The 24595-nt window shown below is 43.7% G+C and overlaps 1 protein-coding gene across 6 annotated transcripts in view; it reads left to right on the plus strand.

Moving 5' to 3' along the window:
- LOC139365115 (septin-9-like) overlaps positions 1 to 10975 on the plus strand; it is a 131193-nt gene extending 120218 nt beyond the window's left edge. For all 6 annotated transcript variants that reach the window (XM_071102508.1, XM_071102507.1, XM_071102512.1 and 3 more), the window contains 4 exons: positions 186 to 281; positions 5766 to 5862; positions 7931 to 7982; positions 8252 to 10975. In XM_071102508.1, coding sequence (XP_070958609.1) covers positions 186 to 281; positions 5766 to 5862; positions 7931 to 7982; positions 8252 to 8393 — 387 coding nt within the window. In that variant the 3' untranslated portion in view covers positions 8394 to 10975. The remainder of the gene's footprint in view (positions 1 to 185; positions 282 to 5765; positions 5863 to 7930; positions 7983 to 8251) is intronic.
- The last annotated feature ends 13620 nt before the right edge of the window (positions 10976 to 24595 follow it).

The following is a 24595-nucleotide window of genomic DNA, read 5'->3' on the forward strand; positions in this document are numbered from 1 at the left end:
ACTTCAGTGAATTATTCAGTCTCCACCCTAGTCACAGAGCTACCCTAACCTCTCCCCTCTTCATGGAGGTCACTCCCCTAACCCTGCTCCTTCAGCTCCAGAAGGAAGCCATCTGTATGGGGAGGCTGTGTTACCAGGCCAGTCTCACACTCACCTCTCACCCAGAACTGTTTTTGTGTCCCCAGATCAGGGAAGAGCTACGGGCCAATGGGATCGACGTGTACCCCCAGAAGGAGTTTGACGAGGACGCAGAGGACCGGATGATTAATGACAAGATCAGGGTGATTTGAGTTGACACATCTGTCCACAGCTTTACCCACTTGTCCCTACCCTTAAACCCTCACATTAACGCTTATAGCTCCACTCACCTGTGCTACATCCCTGTTGATCCATGTTGATAACCTGGTTAAATTACACTTAGGTCCCTGTTGATCCATGTTGATAACCTGGTTAAATTACACTTAGGTCCCTGTTGATCCATGTTGATAACCTGGTTAAATTACACTTAGGTCCCTGTTGATCCATGTTGATAACCTGGTTAAATTACACATAGGTCCCTTTTGATCCATGTTGATAACCTGGTTAAATACACTTAGGTCCCTGTTGATCCATGTTGATAACCTGGTTAAATTACACTTAGGTCCCTGTTGATCCATGTTGATAACCTGATTTAATTACAGTTAGGTCCATGTTGATAACCTGGTTAAATTACACTTAGGTCCCTGTTGATCCATGTTGATAACCTGGTTAAATTACACTTAGGTCCCTGTTGATCCATGTTGATAACCTGGTTAAATTACACTTAGGTCCCTGTTGATCCATGTTGATAACCTGGTTAAATTACACTTAGGTCCCTGTTGATCCATGTTGATAACCTGGTTAAATTACACTTAGGTCCCTGTTGATCCATGTTGATAACCTGGTTAAATTACACTTAGGTCCCTGTTGATCCATGTTGATAACCTAGTTAAATTACACTTAGGTCCCTGTTGATCCATGTTGATAACCTGGTTAAATTACACTTAGGTCCCTGTTGATCCATGTTGATAACCTGGTTAAATTACACTTAGGTCCCTGTTGATCCATGTTGATAACCTGGTTAAATTACACTTAGGTCCCTGTTGATCCATGTTGATAACCTGGTTAAATTACACTTAGGTCCCTGTTGATCCATGTTGATAACCTGGTTAAATTACACTTAGGTCCCTGTTGATCCATGTTGATAACCTAGTTAAATTACACTTAGGTCCCTGTTGATCCATGTTGATAACCTGGTTAAATTACACTTAGGTCCCTGTTGATCCATGTTGATAACCTGGTTAAATTACACTTAGGTCCCTGTTGATCCATGTTGATAACCTGGTTAAATTACACTTAGGTCCCTGTTGATCCATGTTGATAACCTGGTTAAATTACACTTAGGTCCCTGTTGATCCATGTTGATAACCTGGTTAAATACACTTAGGTCCCTGTAGGTCCCTGTTGATCCATGTTGATAACCTGGTTAATTACACTTAGGTCCCTGTAGGTCCCTGTTGATCCATGTTGATAATCTGGTTAAATACACTTAGGTCCCTGTTGATCCATGTTGATAACCTGGTTAAATACACTTAGGTCCCTGTTGATCCATGTTGATAACCTGGTTAAATTACACTTAGCTCCCTGTTGATCCATGTTGATAACCTGGTTAAATACACTTAGGTCCCTGTTGATCCATGTTGATAACCTGGTTAAATACACTTAGGTCCCTGTTGATCCATGTTGATAACCTGGTTTAATTACAGTTAGGTCCATGTTGATAACCTAGTTAAATTACACTTAGGTCCCTGTTGATCCATGTTGATAACCTGGTTAAATAACACTTAGGTCCCTGTTGATCCATGTTGATAACCTGGTTAAATACACTTAGGTCCCTGTTGATCCATGTTGATAACCTGGTTAAATTACACTTAGGTCCCTTTTGATCCATGTTGATAACCTGGTTAAATTACACTTAGCTCCCTGTTGATCCATGTTGATAACCTGGTTAAATACACTTAGGTCCCTGTTGATCCATGTTGATAACCTGGTTAAATACACTTAGGTCCCTGTTGATCCATGTTGATAACCTGGTTTAATTACAGTTAGGTCCATGTTGATAACCTAGTTAAATTACACTTAGGTCCCTGTTGATCCATGTTGATAACCTGGTTAAATAACACTTAGGTCCCTGTTGATCCATGTTGATAACCTGGTTAAATACACTTAGGTCCCTGTTGATCCATGTTGATAACCTGGTTAAATTACACTTAGGTCCCTTTTGATCCATGTTGATAACCTGGTTAAATTACACTTAGGTCCCTGTTGATCCATGTTGATAACCTGGTTAAATTACACTTTGGTCCCTGTTGATCCATGTTGATAACCTGGTTAAATTACACTTAGGTCCCTGTTGATCCATGTTGATAACCTGGTTAAATTACACTTAGGTCCCTGTTGATCCATGTTGATAACCTGGTTAAATTACACTTAGGTCCCTGTTGATCCATGTTGATAACCTGGTTAAATTACACATAGGTCCCTTTTGATCCATGTTGATAACCTGGTTAAATACACTTAGGTCCCTGTTGATCCATGTTGATAACCTGGTTAAATTACACTTAGGTCCCTGTTGATCCATGTTGATAACCTGATTTAATTACAGTTAGGTCCATGTTGATAACCTGGTTAAATTACACTTAGGTCCCTGTTGATCCATGTTGATAACCTGGTTAAATTACACTTAGGTCCCTGTTGATCCATGTTGATAACCTGGTTAAATTACACTTAGGTCCCTGTTGATCCATGTTGATAACCTGGTTAAATTACACTTAGGTCCCTGTTGATCCATGTTGATAACCTGGTTAAATTACACTTAGGTCCCTGTTGATCCATGTTGATAACCTGGTTAAATTACACTTAGGTCCCTGTTGATCCATGTTGATAACCTAGTTAAATTACACTTAGGTCCCTGTTGATCCATGTTGATAACCTGGTTAAATTACACTTAGGTCCCTGTTGATCCATGTTGATAACCTGGTTAAATTACACTTAGGTCCCTGTTGATCCATGTTGATAACCTGGTTAAATTACACTTAGGTCCCTGTTGATCCATGTTGATAACCTGGTTAAATTACACTTAGGTCCCTGTTGATCCATGTTGATAACCTGGTTAAATACACTTAGGTCCCTGTAGGTCCCTGTTGATCCATGTTGATAACCTGGTTAATTACACTTAGGTCCCTGTAGGTCCCTGTTGATCCATGTTGATAATCTGGTTAAATACACTTAGGTCCCTGTTGATCCATGTTGATAACCTGGTTAAATACACTTAGGTCCCTGTTGATCCATGTTGATAACCTGGTTAAATTACACTTAGCTCCCTGTTGATCCATGTTGATAACCTGGTTAAATACACTTAGGTCCCTGTTGATCCATGTTGATAACCTGGTTAAATACACTTAGGTCCCTGTTGATCCATGTTGATAACCTGGTTTAATTACAGTTAGGTCCATGTTGATAACCTAGTTAAATTACACTTAGGTCCCTGTTGATCCATGTTGATAACCTGGTTAAATAACACTTAGGTCCCTGTTGATCCATGTTGATAACCTGGTTAAATAACACTTAGGTCCCTGTTGATCCATGTTGATAACCTGATTTAATTACAGTTAGGTCCATGTTGATAACCTGGTTAAATTACACTTAGGTCCCTGTTGATCCATGTTGATAACCTGGTTAAATTACACTTAGGTCCCTGTTGATCCATGTTGATAACCTGGTTAAATACACTTAGGTCCCTGTTGATCCATGTTGATAACCTGGTTAAATTACACTTAGGTCCCTTTTGATCCATGTTGATAACCTGGTTAAATTACACTTAGGTCCCTGTTGATCCATGTTGATAACCTGGTTAAATTACACTTTGGTCCCTGTTGATCCATGTTGATAACCTGGTTAAATTACACTTAGGTCCCTGTTGATCCATGTTGATAACCTGGTTAAATTACACTTAGGTCCCTCTGCTGCAATATACAGTGCCTTGCGGAAGTATTCGGCCCCCTTGAACTTTGCGACCTTTTGCCACATTTCAGGCTTCAAACATAAAGATATAAAACTGTATTTTTTTGTGAAGAATCAACAACAAGTGGGACACAATCATGAAGTGGAACGACATTTATTGGATATTTCAAACTTTTTTAACAAATCAAAAACTGAAAAATTGAGCGTGCAAAATTATTCAGCCCCCTTAAGTTAATACTTTGTAGCGCCACCTTTTGCTGCGATTACAGCTGTAAGTCGCTTGGGGTATGTCTCTATCAGTTTTGCACATCGAGAGACTGACATTTTTTCCCATTCCTCCTTGCAAAACAGCTCGAGCTCAGTGAGGTTGGATGGAGAGCATTTGTGAACAGCAGTTTTCAGTTCTTTCCACAGATTCTCGATTGGATTCAGGTCTGGACTTTGACTTGGCCATTCTAACACCTGGATATGTTTATTTTTGAACCATTCCATTGTAGATTTTGCTTTATGTTTTGGATCATTGTCTTGTTGGAAGACAAATCTCCGTCCCAGTCTCAGTCTCTTTTGCAGACTCCATCAGGTTTTCTTCCAGAATGGTCCTGTATTTGGCTCCATCCATCTTCCCATCAATTTTAACCATCTTCCCTGTCCCTGCTGAAGAAAAGCAGGCCCAAACCATGATGCTGCCACCACCATGTTTGACAGTGGGGATGGTGTGTTCAGAGTGATGAGCTGTGTTGCTTTTACGCCAAACATAACGTTTTGCATTGTTGCCAAAAAGTTACATTTTGGTTTCATCTGACCAGAGCACCTTCTTCCACACGTTTGGTGTGTCTCCCAGGTGGCTTGTGGCAAACTTTAAACAACACTTTTTATGGATATCTTTAAGAAATGGCTCTCTTCTTGCCACTCTTCCATAAAGGCCAGATTTGTGCAATATACGACTGATTGTTGTCCTATGGACAGAGTCTCCCACCTCAGCTGTAGATCTCTGCAGTTCATCCAGAGTGATCATGGGCCTCTTGGCTGCATCTCTGATCAGTCTTCTCCTTGTATGAGCTGAAAGTTTAGAGGGACGGCCAGGTCTTGGTAGATTTGCAGTGGTCTGATACTCCTTCCATTTCAATATTATCGCTTGCACAGTGCTCCTTGGGATGTTTAAAGCTTGGGCAATCTTTTTGTATCCAAATCCGGCTTTAAACTTCTTCACAACAGTATCTCGGACCTGCCTGGTGTGTTCCTTGTTCTTCATGATGCTCTCTGCGCTTTTAACGGACCTCTGAGACTATCACAGTGCAGGTGCATTTATACGGAGACTTGATTACACACAGGTGGATTGTATTTATCATCATTAGTCATTTAGGTCAACATTGGATCATTCAGAGATCCTCACTGAACTTCTGGAGAGAGTTTGCTGCACTGAAAGTAAAGGGGCTGAATAATTTTGCACGCCCAATTTTTCAGTTTTTGATTTGTTAAAAAAGTTTGCAATATCCAATAAATGTCGTTCCACTTCATGATTGTGTCCCACATGTTGTTGATTCTTCACAAAAAAATACATTTTATATCTTTATGTTTGAAGCCTGAAATGTGGCAAAAGGTCGCAAAGTTCAAGGGGGCCGAATACTTTCGCAAGGCACTGTATATCAAATGTCTGTTTATTTGACTCTTCATGGTATGTCTCTTTGTTCCTCCTGTCTGTCCCTGTTCTTTCTGTCCTGTAGGAGATGATCCCGTTTGCTGTGGTGGGCAGCGACCAGGAGTACCAGGTCAACGGCAGGAGGCTTCTGGGAAGGAAGACAAAGTGGGGAACCATAGAAGGTAGATGGCCTCCTGCTTCTCTTCTCATTTTTGCTTTAGCACTTTTTGTCTTTTATCTTTGAGCAGTGGTCTCTCTCCTTAACAGTATGAAGGCTAACGTTATGAAGAGCTCTCTTAGTTTTCCTTTCTTGATTAATGTACACCGGCCAGTTAAGACTAAACAAGACAGAGGAGATGAGGGGGGAGGGGCAGTGTGGCACCTCTCCGTTTTGGGCTGTACTTCTTGTGGCATGATTTTTTATTTATATTTTGCAATTTAAAAATGTGAATAAAACCGATCAAAGTTAATTTGAGTTCCCTCTTCGTTAATTCTGCTGCCTACTACACCATTAGAAGGTCTGTACTTTAGCCACAGAGGATGAAAAGCTTTTATTTTTATTTTTATTGCCTAGCTGTGGATTGTGCGTAGACCAATAACAAAGCATAGCGTACAGTTGGGAAGACGCTGCCAATCTAAGTGAATAAACAGCATGCAGACAAAACAAGCCTTCTGCAAAAACACAGGTTGGAATGCAAATGGCTCCTGCTAAAAAGAGCAGACTCTAATCTGTCCAAGTAAAAGAAGAGAGAGAGGCGTGGCTTTAGGCACCAGAGCATCGGCCATCACCAGTGAGTGATCTGTGCATCATTGGGTGAGTCGCTGAAACTGGAAAGACTTTTTAGGGCTATAGTTTCCTCCTCATATTGGACAATATGTGTCTCCACAGACCTAGGCCTGAGCTATTGATTTGTATTGCTATCAGATTCTCAGTTAGTCACTGTCAAAGTACAGCCTGTCATTTCTATCATTTGTGCGGTGTTAAAAGATTCAGCTATGTAAATTGATATGGAATTGCGTGAAATATGTTTCTAAAAGGCCATATTTTTCCCGGACCCTAGGCTACTCAACATTTTCCCTATGTTTGCAACTTCTGTAAGTGCATCTACTATACTGCTCTATGCCCCTACGCAGATACAATACGATGATATGCATTCAATGCTTTATAATAAAGGTTACACAAATATATATAGTGTGTTCTGATACCTCAGAGCTCCCCAGGTCAGCCCCTTCTCACTCTCACTTTTTGTTCCCACACCTCCCGATTTACAAAGGAAGCTTTGGGGAGGAGTAGAGGGGGAGGACTAGTCCTCGGATGATTTCACTCGTCCCCAACCCAGACAGACAGAGAGACACAGACTGTGTCATACAGCTGGCTGAGACTACCGCTCTACAATGTGTCTGCAGTGTGTACAGGCCTCTGGTCTCATAGTGACAGAGGGGTGGAGGGGAGGCTACAGGACAGATCTATCTGTCCCCACTGAAAGTGCCACTCATTGGATTGGTAGCGTGTTGTCTGAGGGGTTCCACTGTGCTCCACTCACACACCCCTGGTTACCTGGTTAGCATCGGTCTGAACCAGGGGTCAACAACTAGATACACCCCTAATCCTAAAACTCAGTGGGGGTGTTGTCTGGGGGCTTTTATTGGACAGATACTTCTAGAACCATAGATGTTCACTTGTCTCTCTCAGTAGTAGATGTGATTTCCAGCATCACTACCAGTACTATATGCAAACCATTTTAAAATGTCATCACACCCTTCAAATGATCTAATTTCAACCATGTATTTAATTACATCACCATCAGACTGAGACAGGTGACTACTTCTCCACTTCTATTAAAACCTCCCTAAAGGAAACCTTCATTTCCTGCAAAGGAAGCCTAGAGTGTCTGCAGTGGCAGGTTCTGATGTTGGCCTATAGACCTGTGATATTATCTAGAATTCAGACACGCATCATCCAGTGGCCGGCGGCGTCTGACTGTCTTGTCAGACAGACAGGATTTGTTCAGTCGTCAGCATTAACTAGTTTCTCTCTCTCCACTGTTTTCACGAGTTCTCTCTCTCTCTCCACTGTTTTCACGAGTTCTCTCTCTCTCTCTCTCTCTCTCTCTCTCTCTTTCTCTCTCTCTCTCCACTGTTTTCACTAGTTCTATGTAGTGGGGTAGTGGAGAACTTCATCAGTGTGTGTTGGTGTCTGATTTGACCTCGTGAGGTGCTTACCATGTGTCTTCTCTCTCCTTTCTGCAGTTGAGAACATTGCTCATTGTGAGTTTGCCTATTTGCGGGATCTACTGATTAGGTAAATATCTACGAGTGTGTTGTATGTGTGTGAGTATGAGTATGATAATGTGTTTCTGAACAATGTGTCTTTCAGTCTGTGTGTGTATGTTTGTCTGTAAATCAGTCTGTGTGTCATTTATCATTACAACCCCTTATATTGACCTCAGCTGATGTCTAACTATCTCTCTGTTGACCTCAGCTGATGTCTAACTATCTCTCTGTTGACCTCAGCTGATGTCTAACTATCTCTCTGTTGACCTCTAACTAGCCCCATCTCTCCCCTGTCAGGACCCACATGGAGAACATCAAGGACATCACCAGCAGCATCCACTATGAGGTGTACCGCGTCCGCCGCCTCAACGAAAACAACACCGCCGTCGCCCATGCCAACGGCCTCCCCCAACACCACATGACATCCCATGAGATGTAGAGCCCTGCCCACCGTGTCCCATGAGCCCTCACTTCCCTCCGAAGCAGCTTCGATCCTTCCATCCCGTTATCCTTCCATCCCTCTCTCCCCTCCACTCACTCTCAATGCCAAACCCTTCTACAGAAGGGAGAAGACCCACACTGGGGGGACTGTTGAGTGTAGTCTTAGCGCCCCCAAATGGCCAAATACAGACACATAGAATGGACTGTTGATGCCAATGCATTGCCCCTCGATGATCACCCGGTCTCTCTGACTAACGTCTACATGAAGGGGGGTGGGGGGGTAAATGCTAGCTATCACTTGCATTCATTCAGGTTTAACCAGGCTAAGTAAACACTATTAATGTACTGCAACCTTAATCTGTGTGTTTTCAGTTATTCTGTCGTTCTTTAGTTCCCTCATCTGTCGGGTTGGTTAACAAAATAACGCTGTGTTTTCAGTCCCATTACATACAATCCCATTAATTACATTCTGCAGTGACAGAAGTGCCCTCAAACTTTTGTTTGGGTAAAATATTGATTTCTCATCCGTTTTAATATAGCCCCTGTAATACATCCTTCATTCATTGTTCATTTGACCTGCTATCTGAAGGTTCTACAACATTTATTTCTGTTCCCTTTGAGAGGGAGTAGTTTAGCCTTCAGGGACTCTAATTCCCAGTAGGAGTGCTGATTTGGGATCAGTTTTACCTTTTAGGTAAAAGATTACATGGACAGAGAGACCTGAGCCTAGATCAGCACTCCTACTCTGAGGCGTTTTATACACTCGGCCCCAGAACTGTGGTACTGGATCCATCGTGACAGCAGCAGAGGCACAGGACAGATATTCAGCTAAGTATTTAGAAGTATGACACACAGAAATAAAATCTATTCATTCTATGTCAGTTGATTCATTTGTCAGAGTTCTGTTTGATGATGTCCGAGAGGGGGTCAGTTGAAGATGGTGAATGGGGAGTGTTTCATTGTGATGGAAGTTGATAATGCTGTTGGATTGGTCAGGATTGCATAATGTCAGGGTTACATAATGTCGGGGGTGGACTGGAGGTTTTGAGTCTAGTGGACATCGTCGACACATCTGTAGGGCCAGGAGTTTTTCCCCATAACTTGAACTGACCAGAAAAAACCTTGGGCCCTTGTAACAGCCTGTAACTAGGACGTTCTCAGTCATAGTTATAGACTGTAACTAGGGTCTTCTCTGAGTCGTCGTTATAGACTGTAACTACAGTCTTCTCTGAGTCGTCGTTATAGACTGTAACTAGGGTCTTTGAGTCGTTGTTATAGGCTGTAACTAGGGTCTTTGAGTCTTTGTTATAGGCTGTAACTAGGGTCTTTGAGTCTTTGTTATAGGCTGTAACTAGGGTCTTCTCTGAATCGTCGTTATAGACTGTAACTAGGGTCTTTGAGTCTTTGTTATAGACTGTAACTAGGGTCTTTGAGTCTTTGTTATAGGCTGTAACTAGGGTCTTTGAGTCTTTGTTATAGGCTGTAACTAGAGTCTTCTCTGAATCGTCGTTATAGACTGTAACTAGGACCATGAGTTTTTCCTGGTAAAGTCACATGGTCAGGAAACTCCTGGTCCTACACGTGTATGATGCAGAGTGAGGGGAACACTCCTGTTGTCATTGAGGAGACAGTGCTTTAAGCCTTGGGCTGGTGACAGTACAGCGATACATATCCCTCATACTATTGTGGTAATTGTTATTTTTACATGGCTGCGTCGTCGTACAGGTATTACTGTCAGAAAATGGATTTCAAAATGCCCTCAGTGCCTTTTCAATTCCAAATAATAGATGTCATTTTGGGGTGTTTTTTATATACAGATGTTTAAAGAGTGATTTAAAATAAATAGTATTTATGCACATTAGAAAGATAAGAAGTGTACCACCCACCCACTCATCCACACATGGTCGTTGTCCTGAGCAGAGAACACTAAATCAGTTTCTACTGCCCATGTCAAGTGTTTGGGAAAAACTCCTGGTCCTAGCTATGTGCCATGTCTCTGTGCCTTGGACAACACTATTGCCTTTTATTTATTGGAGACTGTCCGCTAGCACATGCTTTTAAACTGGAAGGACAACCGTGACAATTAAGGCCCTGAGTTTTTCCAGACCATGTGACCTGACCAGGATAAACTTCCATAGCCTATAACCAGGGACCTGAGTTTTTCCTGGTCAGGCCAAATAGTCTGGAAAATTCCTTGTCCTATTACTGATGTGCTAGCTGGTGCCAATCACCACAGCAGAAGACATTTCATTGTTATCAAGTCTCTTTATATCAGACTGTGCACCCTGAAACTAAAGTCCTCCTTAAAAACTCTAACTCTCTCTTTCTCCACTTTCTTTTCTCTTCTTCTCTTCTGACGTTTCTTGGATATCAACCAGTAACAGTAATATGTGGTGTTTAAAGGTTTTATGTGTTTCAGTTTCAAACTATAATCCTCAGCTTCCAAACATCAACGTCGTCATGCTCTGTCCTGTATATTCATTGTCAGATACATGTTTGTACTGGTATTAATAATAACAGAATTTACCTTTTGATATCGTGTTATTTTCAAGAAATAAAGATGAAAGTTGTATATAGTCATTTCCTTGTCAATTTCTCCTCCTTTTCCAACTGTTACGTCGTTAAATTACACCTTTATATTTTTTGCATACTTTAAAAGATTTGTATATATTTTTATGCTCTTAACTTATGGCTGGGGGGCAGTATTGAGTAGCTTGGATTAATACGTTTCCCAAAGTAAACGGCCTGCTCCTCAGTCTTAGTTGCTAATATATGCATATTATTATTAGTATTGGATAGAAAACACTCTAAAGTTTCTAAAACTGTTTGAATGATGTCTGTGAGTATAACATAACTCATATGGCAAGCAAAATCCTGAGGAGAAATCAAAACAGGAAGTGAGAAATCTGAGCTTTGTATGTATTCACCAATGAGTCCCCAATGAAATCCCCTTGAGATATTGATGTTGCACTGCCTAGGGGTTCCACGATGTCAACCATCAATATACATTTTAATGAGACTTCTATGGTGTTGTGGGTTTGAATGATAGCAGAATCTGTCAGGTGTCTGGCAGTCAGCCATTTTCTGATCACGCTTATTCCTCATGGTACACGTGAGAAAAAGTTTGATTTTCAAACTTGATGAAACTGGTAAGTTGTTTATATGAAAAGTTGTATAGAACTATTGACTGCATTACTGATCTAGTACCATCTAGCTACAGATTTAATTCACACATAGGAGCCTTTTAATTGCCAAGTCATTAGCCAGTAGTAAGCGATATCGCTGCCTCGTGTTGCAGGGCTGAATTGCATTTACACTAATTACCAGAAGTCCTAAGAGTGCATGTTACCCACAATGAAATGAAGGAGCCAATGAAGGGCCCACAGTTACTGAGCGGCCCAGCGTTACTGACAAGCCTGCCCCCGGATCGATCTGTAGAGGAGCTGCAGACGTCGGGTCTGTGAGGCTAAGAGGAGATGCTAATGGAAGTGGCAGAAAAGGAGTGGCTAGCATGTTAGCGTTAGTGGCTGCAGAGGGACAGAGGTAACAGGTACTAATCCCTCAGCAAATCACCCACAATTTATCACACTTTCTAATAAGAGCTGGTGAACCGTGCTGCTACATCAGGGCTGTGTTTCACAGTGGTGTTAATTGAACGTATATAGGATGTAAATCATGTTAACCCATAGGTCTAAACATTATTTTCCTCCAGGTTTACAAGGTAAATATCTCCTACTTCTGAGACTCCAAAAAACACATGGTTCCATCACTATATGTATATTTGATTGTGTGTGTGCACGAGAGAGTGAGTGCAATTCCCCCTCTTTCCCCCAGTCTTCAAAATGGAGAGAGGGAGACTTCTTATTCAAAATGGCGCCTCCCCTTGGCATTAGCAGACAGATGCAACATGCCAGTACCCGTTGCCCGCGACATTTGCAAACCTCGCCCGGCCACCCCCAACCGACCCACTAGTTTAAGATCCAGACCCCCACATACAGTATTGTACTCACACACCCCTGTCAAACTCTCCCTAAACAGCAAACGAGCAAAGAGAGCAAGAAATAAAGTGAAAGGGAGAGGGGTAGAGCAGCTGCAATCCTTCACCAACCTTCCCCCTTCGTCTCTCTCATCCTTCACTGGTCTTCTTGGCAGACGTCCAGCATTGTGCAGCCCAGGTCTAATGAGAAATTACCTTCATTAATGAAGCAAGTGTGTCTGTATACTCTCTAATGAAGTGTGTCTGTGCTATCCAATAAAGCTGTGTGTCTGTCTACTAACTAATTAAGCTGTGTCTGTGTACTAACTAATGAGGCTGTGTGTGTGCTATCTAATGAAGCAAATGTGTCTGTGGGCTAACTAATTAAACTGTGTGTGCTATCTAATGAAGCTGTGTCTGTGTACTAACTAATGAGGCTGTGTGTGTGCTATCTAATGAAGCTGTGTCTGTACTAACTAATGAGGCTGTGTGTGTGCTATCTAATGAAGCTGTGTGTCTGTGGGCTAACTAATGAAGCTGTGTGTGTGTGTGTGTGTGTGTGTGTGTGTGTGTGTGTGTGCTATCTAATGAAGCTGTGTGTGTGCATACTATCTAATGAAGCTGTGTGTGTACTATCTAATGAAGCTGTGTGTGTGCGCTATCTAATAAAGCTGTGTTTCTGTGTGCTAACTAATGAAGCAAGCGTGTCTCTGTACTATCTAATGAAACTGTGTGTCTGTGTAATCTCTAGTGAAGCTGTGTGTCTGTGTGCTAACTAATGAAGCTGTGTGTGTGTGTGTGTGTGTGTATAATAATTTAAATTTTAAAAAACTTTATGTTTTGAATCCAGTGTCATTTTGTGTGTCAATTCATAAACCACGTGCCATGAAATCAGTACATCGAAAATCTCTTCCCAACTATTTTGCAACCTAAACGGCACAACTGTCTGTCTTGGTTACTGGTCAAAATGGTTACTGGTCAGAATGTGGTTCACGTGCCTGGGAAGAGTGTGTGTAGGGTTGGTGTGTGAATATCTGTGTGTATCGAATAGGTGCAGTCAGCATAATGGTGTTAGAGCAGTATGACAATGTGTCAGTAATATCTGTGTGTATCGAATAGGTGCAGTCAGCATAATGGTGTTAGAGCAGTATGACAATGTGTCAGTGCTGTAAGTTAGTTCCAGACCATGCCAGCTGTGTACAGTTGAAGTTGGAAGTTTACATAAACTTAGTTTGAAGTCATTAAAACTCGTTTTTCAACCACTCCACACATTTCTTGTTAACAAACTATAGTTTTGACAACTCGGTTAGGACATCTACTTTGTGCATGACACAAGTACTTTTTCCAACAATTGTTTACAGACAGATTATTTCACTTATAATTCACTGTATCACAATTCCAGTGGGTCAGAAGTTTACATACACTAAGTTCACTGTGCCTTTAAACAGCTTGGAAAATTCCAGAAAATGATGTCATGGCTTTAGAAACTTCTGATTGGCTAATTGACATAATTTGAGTCAATTGGAGGTGTACCTGTGGATGTATTTCAAGGCCTACCTTCAAACTCAGTGCCTCTTTTCTTGACATCATGGGAAAATCAAAAGAAATCAACCAAGACCTCAGAAAAAATATTATAGACCTCCACAGGTCTGGTTCATCCTTGTGACCAATTTCCAAACGTCTGAAGGTACCACGTTCATTTGTACGAACAATAGTACGCAAGTATAAACAGCATGGGACCACGCAGCCGTCATACCGCTCAGGAAGGAGACACGTAGAGAAGAACGTACTTTGATGCGAAAAGTGCAAATCAATCCCAGAACAACAGCAAAGCACCTTGTGAAGATGCTGGAGGAAACAGGTACAAAAGTATCTATTATATCCACAGTAAAACTAGTCTTATATTGACATAACCTGAAAGGCCGCTCAGCAAGGAAGACGCCACTGCTCCAAAACCGCCATAAAAAAAGCCAGACTACAGTTTGCAACTGCACATGGGACAAAGATTGTACTTTTTGGAGAAATGTCCTCTGGTCTGATGAAACAAAAATATAACTGTTTTGCCATAATGACCATCGTTATGTTTGGAGGAAAAAGGTGGAGGCTTACAAGCCGAAGAACACCATCCCACCCGTGAAGCACGGAGGTGGCAGCATCATGTTGTGGGGGTGCTTTGCTGCAGGAGGGACTGGTGCACTTCACAAAATATATGGCATCATGAGGCAGGAAAATGATGTGGATATATTGAAGCGACATCAGTCAGGAAGTTAAAGCTTGGTCGCAAATGGTTCTTCCGAATGGACAATGACCCCAACCATACTTCCAAAGTTTTGGCAAAATGGCTTAAGGGCAACAAAGTCAAAGTATTGGAGTGGCCATCACAAAGCCCTGATCTCAATCCTATAGAGAATTTGTGGGTAGAACTGAAAAAGCGTGCGAGCAAGGAGGCCTACAAACCTGACTCAGTTACACCAGCTCTGTCAGGAGGAATGGGCCAAAATTCACCCAACTTATTGTGGGAAGCTTGTGGATGGGTACCCGAAACGTTTGACCTAAGTTAAACCCTTTAAAGGCAATTAACTGAATTACAGTGGGCAGAGAGAAAAGTAGTGCACATAATGAAAAGGGTGTCACTTCTCAATGTCATTGGTTGGACTGGCACCTCTTAGTGGGCACTGGTTGTCAAAAGTAGTGCACTTCATAAGGAATAGGGTGTCATTTCTCAATGTCATTGGTCAGACTGGCTCCTGTGGCTGATCAGAATGTGTCTATCAAGATGAACTTCCCTATATAGAACCCATTTGCTGTAGCATCAGTGGTTGATATGTAGATACACTAAATGTAAGAGGAGGCTGGTGGGAGGAGCTATATGAGGACGGGCTCAATGTAATGGCTGGAATTGAATCGCTACTGCATCTTGTTTGGCTGCTGCATCTCGTTAGTCTGTGGGTCTCATTACTGCATCTCGTTAGTCTGTGGGTCTCATTACTGCATCTCGTTAGTCTGTGGGTCTCATTACTGCATCTCGTTAGTCTGTGGGTCTCATTACTGCATCTCGTTAGTCTGTGGGTCTCATTACTGCATCTCGTTAGTCTGTGGGTCTCATTACTGCATCTCGTTAGTCTGTGGGTCTCATTACTGCATCTCGTTAGTCTGTGGGTCTCATTACTGTATCTCGTTAGTCTGTGGGTCTCATTACTGCATCTCGTTAGTCTGTGGGTCTCATTACTGCATCTAGTTAGTCTGTGGGTCTCATTGCTGCATCTCGTTAGTCTGTGAGTCTCATTTCTGCATCCCATTAGTCTGTGGGTCTCATTACTGCATCTCGTTAGTCTGTGGGTCTCATTACTGCATCTCGTTAGTCTGTGGGTCTCATTGCTGCATCTCGTTAGTCTGTGGGTCTCATTACTGCATCTCGTTAGTCTGTGGGTCTCATTACTGCATCTCGTTAGTCTGTGGGTCTCATTACTGCATCTCGTTAGTCTGTGGGTCTCATTGCTGCATCTCGTTAGTCTGTGGGTCTCATTACTGCATCTCGTTAGTCTGTGGGTCTCATTACTGCATCTCGTTAGTCTGTGGGTCTCATTACTGCATCTCGTTACTGGATCTTCTTAGTCTACTGCATCTTGTTAGGCTGCTGCATCTCGTTAGTCTGTGGGTCTCATTATTGCTTCTCGTTAGTCTGTGGGTCTCATTACTGCATCTCGTTAGTCTGTGGGTCTCATTACTGCATCTCGTTAGTCTGTGGGTCTCATTACTGCATCTCGTTAGTCTGTGGGTCTCATTACTGCATCTCGTTAGTCTGTGGGTCTCATTACTGCATCTCGTTAGTCTGTGGGTCTCATTACTGCATCTCGTTAGTCTGTGGGTCTCATTGCTGCATCTCGTTAGTCTGTGGGTCTCATTACTGCATCTTGTTAGTCTGTGGGTCTCATTACTGCATCTCGTTAGTCTGTGGGTCTCATTACTGCATCTCGTTAGTCTGTGGGTCTCATTGCTGCATCTCGTTAGTCTGTGGGTCTCATTACTGCATCTCGTTAGTCTGTGGGTCTCATTACTGCATCTCGTTAGTCTGTGGATCTCATTACTGCATCTCGTTAGTCTGTGGGTCTCATTATTGCTTCTCGTTAGTCTGTGGGTCTCATTACTGCATCTCGTTACTGGATCTTCTTAGTCTACTGCATCTTGTTAGGCTGCTGCATCTCGTTAGTCTGTGGGTCTCATTATTGCTTCTCGTTAGTCTGTGGGTCTCATTACTGCATCTCGTTAGTCTGTGGGTCTCATTACTGCATCTCGTTAGTCTGTGGGTCTCATTATTGCTTCTTGTTAGTCTGTGGGTCTCATTACTGCATCTCGTTAGTCTGTGGGACTCATTGCTGCATCTCGTTAATCTGTGGGTCTCATTACTGTATCTCGTTAGTCTGTGGGTCTCATTACTGCATCTCGTTAGTCTGTGGGTCTCATTACTGCATCTCGTTAGTCTGTGGGTCTCATTACTGCATCTCGTTAGTCTGTGGGTCTCATTACTGCATCTCGTTAGTCTGTGGGTCTCATTACTGCATCTCGTTACTGGATCTTGTTAGTCTACTGCATCTCGTTAGGTTACTGCATCTCGTTAGTCTTTCATATCGTCTGAGATCCCCAAGGATTGGAAAGCTGCCGCAGTCATCCCCCTCTTCAAAGGGGGCGACACCCTGGACCCAAACTGTTACAGACCTATATCCATCCTGCCCTGCCTATCTAAGGTCTTCAAAAGCCAAGTCAACAAACAGGTCACTGACCATCTCGAATCCCACCGTACCTTCTCCGCTGTGCAATCTGGTTTCCGAGCCGGTCACGGGTGTACCTCAGCCACGCTCAAGGTACTTAACGATATCATAACCGCCATCGATAAAAGACAGTACTGTGCAGCCGTCTTCATAGACCTTGCCAAGGCTTTCGACTCTGTCAATCACCGTATTCTTATCGGCAGACTCAGTAGCCTCGGTTTTTCGGATGACTGCCTTGCCTGGTTCACCAATTACTTTGCAGACAGAGTTCAGTGTGTCAAATGGGAGGGCATGCTGTCCGGTCCTCTGGCAGTCTCTATGGGGGTGCCACAGGGTTCAATTCTCGGGCCGACTCTTTTCTCTGTATATATCAATGATGTTGCTCATGCTGCGGGCGATTCCCTGATCCACCTCTACGCAGACGACACCATTCTATATACTTCCGGCCCGTCCTTGGACACTGTGCTATCTAACCTCCAAACGAGCTTCAATGCCATACAACACTCCTTCCGTGGCCTCCAACTGCTCTTAAACGCTAGTAAAACCAAATGCATGCTTTTCAACCGTTCGCTGCCTGCACCCGCACGCCTGACCAGCATCACCACCCTGGATGGTTCCGACCTTGAATATGTGGACATCTATAAGTACCTAGGTGTCTGGCTAGACTGTAAACTCTCCTTCCAGACCCATATCAAACATCTCCAATCGAAAATCAAATCAAGAGTCGGCTTTCTATTCCGCAACAAAGCCTCCTTCACTCACGCCGCCAAACTTACCCTAGTAAAACTGACTATCCTACCGATCCTCGACTTCGGCGATGTCATCTACAAAATAGCTTCCAACACTCAACTCAGCAAACTGGATGCAGTTTATCACACACAATGACATCCGTTTTGTCACTAAAGCACCTTATACCACCCACCACTGCGACTTGTATACTCTAGTCGGCTGGCCCTCGCTACATATTCGTCGCCAGACCCACTGGCTCCAGGTCATCTACAAGTCCATGCTAGGTAAAGCTCCGCCTTATCTCAGTTCACTGGTCACGATGGCAACACCCATCCGTAGCACGCGCTCCAGCAGGTGTATCTCACTGATCATCCCTAAAGCCAACACCTCATTTGGCCGCCTTTCGTTCCAGTTCTCTGCTGCCTGTGACTGGAATGAATTGCAAAAATCGCTGAAGTTGGAGACTTTTATCTCCCTCACCAACTTCAAACATCTGCTATCTGAGCAGCTAACCGATCGCTGCAGCTGTACATAGTCTATTGGTAAATAGCCCACGATTTTTCACCTACCTCATCCCCTTACTGTTTTTATTTATTTACTTTTCTGCTCTTTTGCACACCAATATCTCTACCTGTACATAACCATCTGATCATTTATCACTCCAGTGTTAATCTGCATAATTGTAATTATTCGCCTACCTTCTCATGCCTTTTGCACACAATGTATATAGACTCCCCTTTTTTCTACTGTGTTATTGACTTGTTAATTGTTTACTCCATGTGTAACTCTGTGTTGTCTGTTCACACTGCTATGCTTTATCTTGGCCAGGTCGCAGTTGCAAATGAGAACTTGTTCTCAACTAGCCTACCTGGTTAAATAAAGGTGAAAAAAAAAATAATAATAAAAGTCTGTGGGTCTCATTACTGCATCTCGTTAGTCTGTGGGTCTCATTACTGCATCTCGTTAGTCTGTGGGTCTCATTACTGCATCTCGTTAGTCTGTGGGTCTCATTACTGCATCTCGTTAGTCTGTGGGTCTCATTACTGCATCTCGTTAGTCTGTGGGTCTCATTACTGCATCTCGTTAGTCTGTGGGTCTCATTACTGCATCTCGTTAGTCTGTGGGTCTCATTACTGCATCTCGTTAGTCTGTGGGTCTCATTACTGTATCTCGTTAGTCTGTGGGTCTCATTACTGCATCTCGTTAGTCTGTGGGTCTCATTACTGCATCTCGTTAGTCTGTGGGTCTCATTACTGCATCTCGTTAGTCTGTGGGTCTCATTACTGCATCTCGTTAGTCTGTGGGTCTCATTACTGTATCTCGTTAGTCTGTGGGTCTCATTACTGCATCTCGTTAGTCTGTGGGTCTCATTACTGCATCTCGTTAGTCTGTGGGTCTCATTACTGCATCTCGTTAGTCTGTGGGTCTCATTACTGTATCTCGTTAGTCTGTGGGTCTCATTACTGCATCTCGTTAGTCTGTGGGTCTCATTACTGCATCTCGTTAGTCGGTGGGTCTCATTACTGCATCTCGTTAGTCTGTGGGTCTCATTACTGCATCTCGTTAGTCTGTGGGTCTCATTACTGCATCTCGTTAGTCTGTGGGTCTCATTACTGCATCTCATTAGTCTGTGGGTCTCATTATTGCTTCTCGTTAGTCTGTGGGTCTCATTACTGCATCTCGTTAGTCTGTGGGTCTCATTACTGCATCTCGTTAGTCTGTGGGTCTCATTACTGCATCTCGTTAGTCTGTGGGTCTCATTACTGCATCTCGTTAGTCTGTGGGTCTCATTACTGCATCTCGTTAGTCTGTGGGTCTCATTACTGCATCTCGTTAGTCTGTGGGTCTCATTACTGTATCTCGTTAGTCTGTGGGTCTCATTACTGCATCTCGTTAGTCTGTGGGTCTCATTACTGCATCTCGTTAGTCTGTGGGTCTCATTACTGCATCTCGTTAGTCTGTGGGTCTCATTACTGCATCTCGTTAGTCTGTGGGTCTCATTACTGCATCTCGTTAGTCTGTGGGTCTCATTACTGCATCTCGTTAGTCTGTGGGTCTCATTACTGCATCTCGTTAGTCTGTGGGTCTCATTACTGTATCTCGTTAGTCTGTGGGTCTCATTACTGCATCTCGTTAGTCTGTGGGTCTCATTACTGCATCTCGTTAGTCTGTGGGTCTCATTACTGCATCTCGTTAGTCTGTGGGTCTCATTACTGCATCTCGTTAGTCTGTGGGTCTCATTACTGTATCTCGTTAGTCTGTGGGTCTCATTACTGCATCTCGTTAGTCTGTGGGTCTCATTACTGCATCTCGTTAGTCTGTGGGTCTCATTACTGCATCTCGTTAGTCTGTGGGTCTCATTACTGCATCTCGTTAGTCTGTGGGTCTCATTACTGTATCTCGTTAGTCTGTGGGTCTCATTACTGCATCTCGTTAGTCTGTGGGTCTCATTACTTTATCTCGTTAGTCTGTGGGTCTCATTACTGCATCTCGTTAGTCTGTGGGTCTCATTACTGTATCTCGTTAGTCTGTGGGTCTCATTACTGCATCTCGTTAGTCTGTGGGTCTCATTACTGCATCTCGTTAGTCGGTGGGTCTCATTACTGCATCTCGTTAGTCTGTGGGTCTCATTACTGCATCTCGTTAGTCTGTGGGTCTCATTACTGCATCTCGTTAGTCTGTGGGTCTCATTACTGCATCTCGTTAGTCTGTGGGTCTCATTATTGCTTCTCGTTAGTCTGTGGGTCTCATTACTGCATCTCGTTAGTCTGTGGGTCTCATTACTGCATCTCGTTAGTCTGTGGGTCTCATTACTGCATCTCGTTAGTCTGTGGGTCTCATTACTGCATCTCGTTAGTCTGTGGGTCTCATTACTGCATCTCGTTAGTCTGTGGGTCTCATTACTGCATCTCGTTAGTCTGTGGGTCTCATTACTGTATCTCGTTAGTCTGTGGGTCTCATTACTGCATCTCGTTAGTCTGTGGGTCTCATTACTGCATCTCGTTAGTCTGTGGGTCTCATTACTGCATCTCGTTAGTCTGTGGGTCTCATTACTGCATCTCGTTAGTCTGTGGGTCTCATTACTGCATCTCGTTAGTCTGTGGGTCTCATTACTGCATCTCGTTAGTCTGTGGGTCTCATTACTGCATCTCGTTAGTCTGTGGGTCTCATTACTGTATCTCGTTAGTCTGTGGGTCTCATTACTGCATCTCGTTAGTCTGTGGGTCTCATTACTGCATCTCGTTAGTCTGTGGGTCTCATTACTGCATCTCGTTAGTCTGTGGGTCTCATTACTGCATCTCGTTAGTCTGTGGGTCTCATTACTGTATCTCGTTAGTCTGTGGGTCTCATTACTGCATCTCGTTAGTCTGTGGGTCTCATTACTGCATCTCGTTAGTCTGTGGGTCTCATTACTGCATCTCGTTAGTCTGTGGGTCTCATTACTGTATCTCGTTAGTCTGTGGGTCTCATTACTGCATCTCGTTAGTCTGTGGGTCTCATTACTGCATCTCGTTAGTCGGTGGGTCTCATTACTGCATCTCGTTAGTCTGTGGGTCTCATTACTGCATCTCGTTAGTCTGTGGGTCTCATTACTGCATCTCGTTAGTCTGTGGGTCTCATTACTGCATCTCATTAGTCTGTGGGTCTCATTATTGCTTCTCGTTAGTCTGTGGGTCTCATTACTGCATCTCGTTAGTCTGTGGGTCTCATTACTGCATCTCGTTAGTCTGTGGGTCTCATTACTGCATCTCGTTAGTCTGTGGGTCTCATTACTGCATCTCGTTAGTCTGTGGGTCTCATTACTGCATCTCGTTAGTCTGTGGGTCTCATTACTGCATCTCGTTAGTCTGTGGGTCTCATTACTGCATCTCGTTAGTCTGTGGGTCTCATTACTGCATCTCGTTAGTCTGTGGGTCTCATTACTGCATCTCGTTAGTCTGTGGGTCTCATTACTGCATCTCGTTAGTCTGTGGGTCTCATTACTGCATCTCGTTAGTCTGTGGGTCTCATTACTGCATCTCGTTAGTCTGTGGGTCTCATTACTGCATCTCGTTAGTCTGTGGGTCTCATTACTGCATCTCGTTAGTCTGTGGGTCTCATTACTGCATCTCGTTAGTCTGTGGGTCTCATTACTGCATCTCGTTAGTCTGTGGGTCTCATTACTGCATCTCGTTAGTCGGTGGGTCTCATTACTGCATCTCGTTAGTCTGTGGGTCTCATTACTGCATCTCGTTAGTCTGTGGGTCTCATTACTGCATCTCGTTAGTCTGTGGGTCTCATTACTGCATCTCGTTACTGGATCGTGTTAGTCTACTGCATCTCGTTAGTCTGTGGGTCTCATTACTGCATCTCGTTAGTCTGTGGGTCTCATTACTGCATCTCGTTACTGGATCTTGTTAGTCTACTGCATCTCGTTAGGTTACTGCGTCTCGTTACAGCGTCTCATTTACCAATCCCGCCCAGCTCATCTGCATAGAGCCTATGTGTCTCCAATGAGTGACTGTTTGTAGGATGAGTACGAATATTTAGCATGCATCTCTTTATCCTGTTATCGCTGTTAATTAGCGTTTGATGGCGAAACCTGTGCAGGTATTATGTGCCAGTTGTACACTCGCCTTGTTTGTGTGTGTGTGCATGTTTGTGTGTGTGTGTGCATGTTTGTGTGTGTACCCCCACATCTCAAGGTGTTTGTCTCCAGCTCCTCCTCTACCATCTGCTTCTTCTCCTCCCTATTTTTTAGCTGTTTTTCAGCCGCCTTAACTCAATCCTTTCTTCCCCCCTTTTCCCCATCTTTCTCCCTCCTTCCCTGCCGTCTCCTCTCTCCCTCCTTCCCTGCCGTCTCCTCTCTCCCTCCTTCCCTGCCGTCTCCTCTCTCCCTCCTTCCCTGCCGTCTCCTCTCTCCCTCCTTCCCTGCCGTCTCCTCTCTCCCTCCTTCCCTGCCGTCTCCTCTCTCCCTGCCGTCTCCTCTCTCCCTGCCGTCTCCTCTCTCCCTCCTTCCCTGCCGTCTCCTCTCTCCCTGCCGTCTCCTCTCTCCCTGCCGTCTCCTCTCTCCCTGCCGTCTCCTCTCTCCCTCCTTCCCTGCCATCTCCTCTCTCCCTGCCGTCTCCTCTCTCCCTCCTTCCTTGCCGTCTCCTCTCTCCCTCCTTCCCTGCCGTCTCCTCCCTCCCTGCCGTCTCCTCTCTCCCTCCTTCCCTGCCGTCTCCTCTCTCCCTCCTTCCCTGCCGTCTCCTCTCTCCCTCTCTCCCTCTAGCCTCTGACGTCAGATTCCTCGCTGCTCCTGGCTCTGTGTCAAGTATTTAGACATGCAAGGGGAGGGGCGCTACAGCCATATGCAAATCTCCCCTGGCTGTATGCAAATTAACCCAGACGTATGCAAATCAGGTCCTCTGTTAATTAAAAGACGGCTGTAAAGTCAATTAGATCGGAAACAAGGATAGAGGGATGGATGTGTTCACAGGAAGAGATTTGGCGCAGGATAGAAGTCTGTCGATCAGCGGCTGGTGATCTCTGTTTAGGAGAAGAAAAGAATGGGGGGTATTTGGGGTGATAACGGAGGTCGTACAGGGTCACTTTTGGGGCGAGGGGGATAGAACAATGGGGCGAAGGGGATAGAACAATGCCAGTCTGTATGGTCACGGAGGAGGGAGGCTGAGAGAGAGTGATGCTTTAACATTGTGCGGGCACACCAGTTATCACAAAGCACTGGAGCTAGAGAGAGAGACTGTTGTGAGAAAGAGAAGCAGAAATCTAGAAAGAAAGGAAAGAGATACTGTAGACACAGAGAGAGAAAGAGAGGTGTTTTTCGTTCTCCCCGGTGTGATGGTTTCTCATCAGGCTGATCACTGTGAGTAATTAAACCAATCAGAGACTCCGCCTTTAGGGGGACGAAGGGGAGGCAGAAGGTGTGTGTGTGTGTATCTGTAGCAATGCTGTGTGTGTATATGTGTGTTTAATCATGCATATATGGGTGTGTGAAAGTACAGTTTGCAGATACATGTATATTGTATACATTGTGTATTTGACTTGTTTTACTTAGGGTTTGTGCCATAAACTGTGAAAAAGCAATCGATGACATCACCCCATTGTTTCCTATGAGAATGCTCAGTTGCACATTTGATGATCAGGAAGTGTCATTTCATTGTGTCGCCATCTTGCTACATGAAGGAGTCATGCTACATTGAGAAGTTTTTGGAAACATTGCTTGCACAGCTCCTCTAGGAAGTGACATTGCAGGCTAGTTCAGTGCTGCCCCCTCTCACTGAGTATCTCAAATTGAAATGCCGACAGCGGTATTGCAGGCTGCCATTAGCAACTCATTTATCCTTATAACTTCATCTGTGTGTGATTTTAAAGTAGTCGGTTCAAGGACATACATCTGGTGAAAGAGAAGCAATTATTGATATCATGGTTGTGTTTGAGAAAAATAAATATATCCACATATATATTGACCACGAAGATCGCCAATTCCCTATTCAGTATAATGGGGGATCCTGTTTACTGGAAACAATGCCTGCAATACTGCAGTCGGCCTTTAACTTGAAATCCTCAATGCAAGCGGGCTGTCTGTTCTCCCCTGCTTTGTGCCACCGAGGCAGGGTTTTTCCCCACTAATCACAACTCATTTAATCAGGTGTGCTGGTTTTGGAAATGGAATAGATCAATGTAGCCCTGTCCCTGTTTGTGCTATCATGCCAACTCCTTGTCATACCAAACATTGACATAATT

The sequence above is a fragment of the Oncorhynchus clarkii genome, chromosome 13 (assembly GCF_045791955.1).
Source record: "Oncorhynchus clarkii lewisi isolate Uvic-CL-2024 chromosome 13, UVic_Ocla_1.0, whole genome shotgun sequence".
In the NCBI taxonomy this organism is placed as follows: domain Eukaryota; kingdom Metazoa; phylum Chordata; class Actinopteri; order Salmoniformes; family Salmonidae; genus Oncorhynchus; species Oncorhynchus clarkii.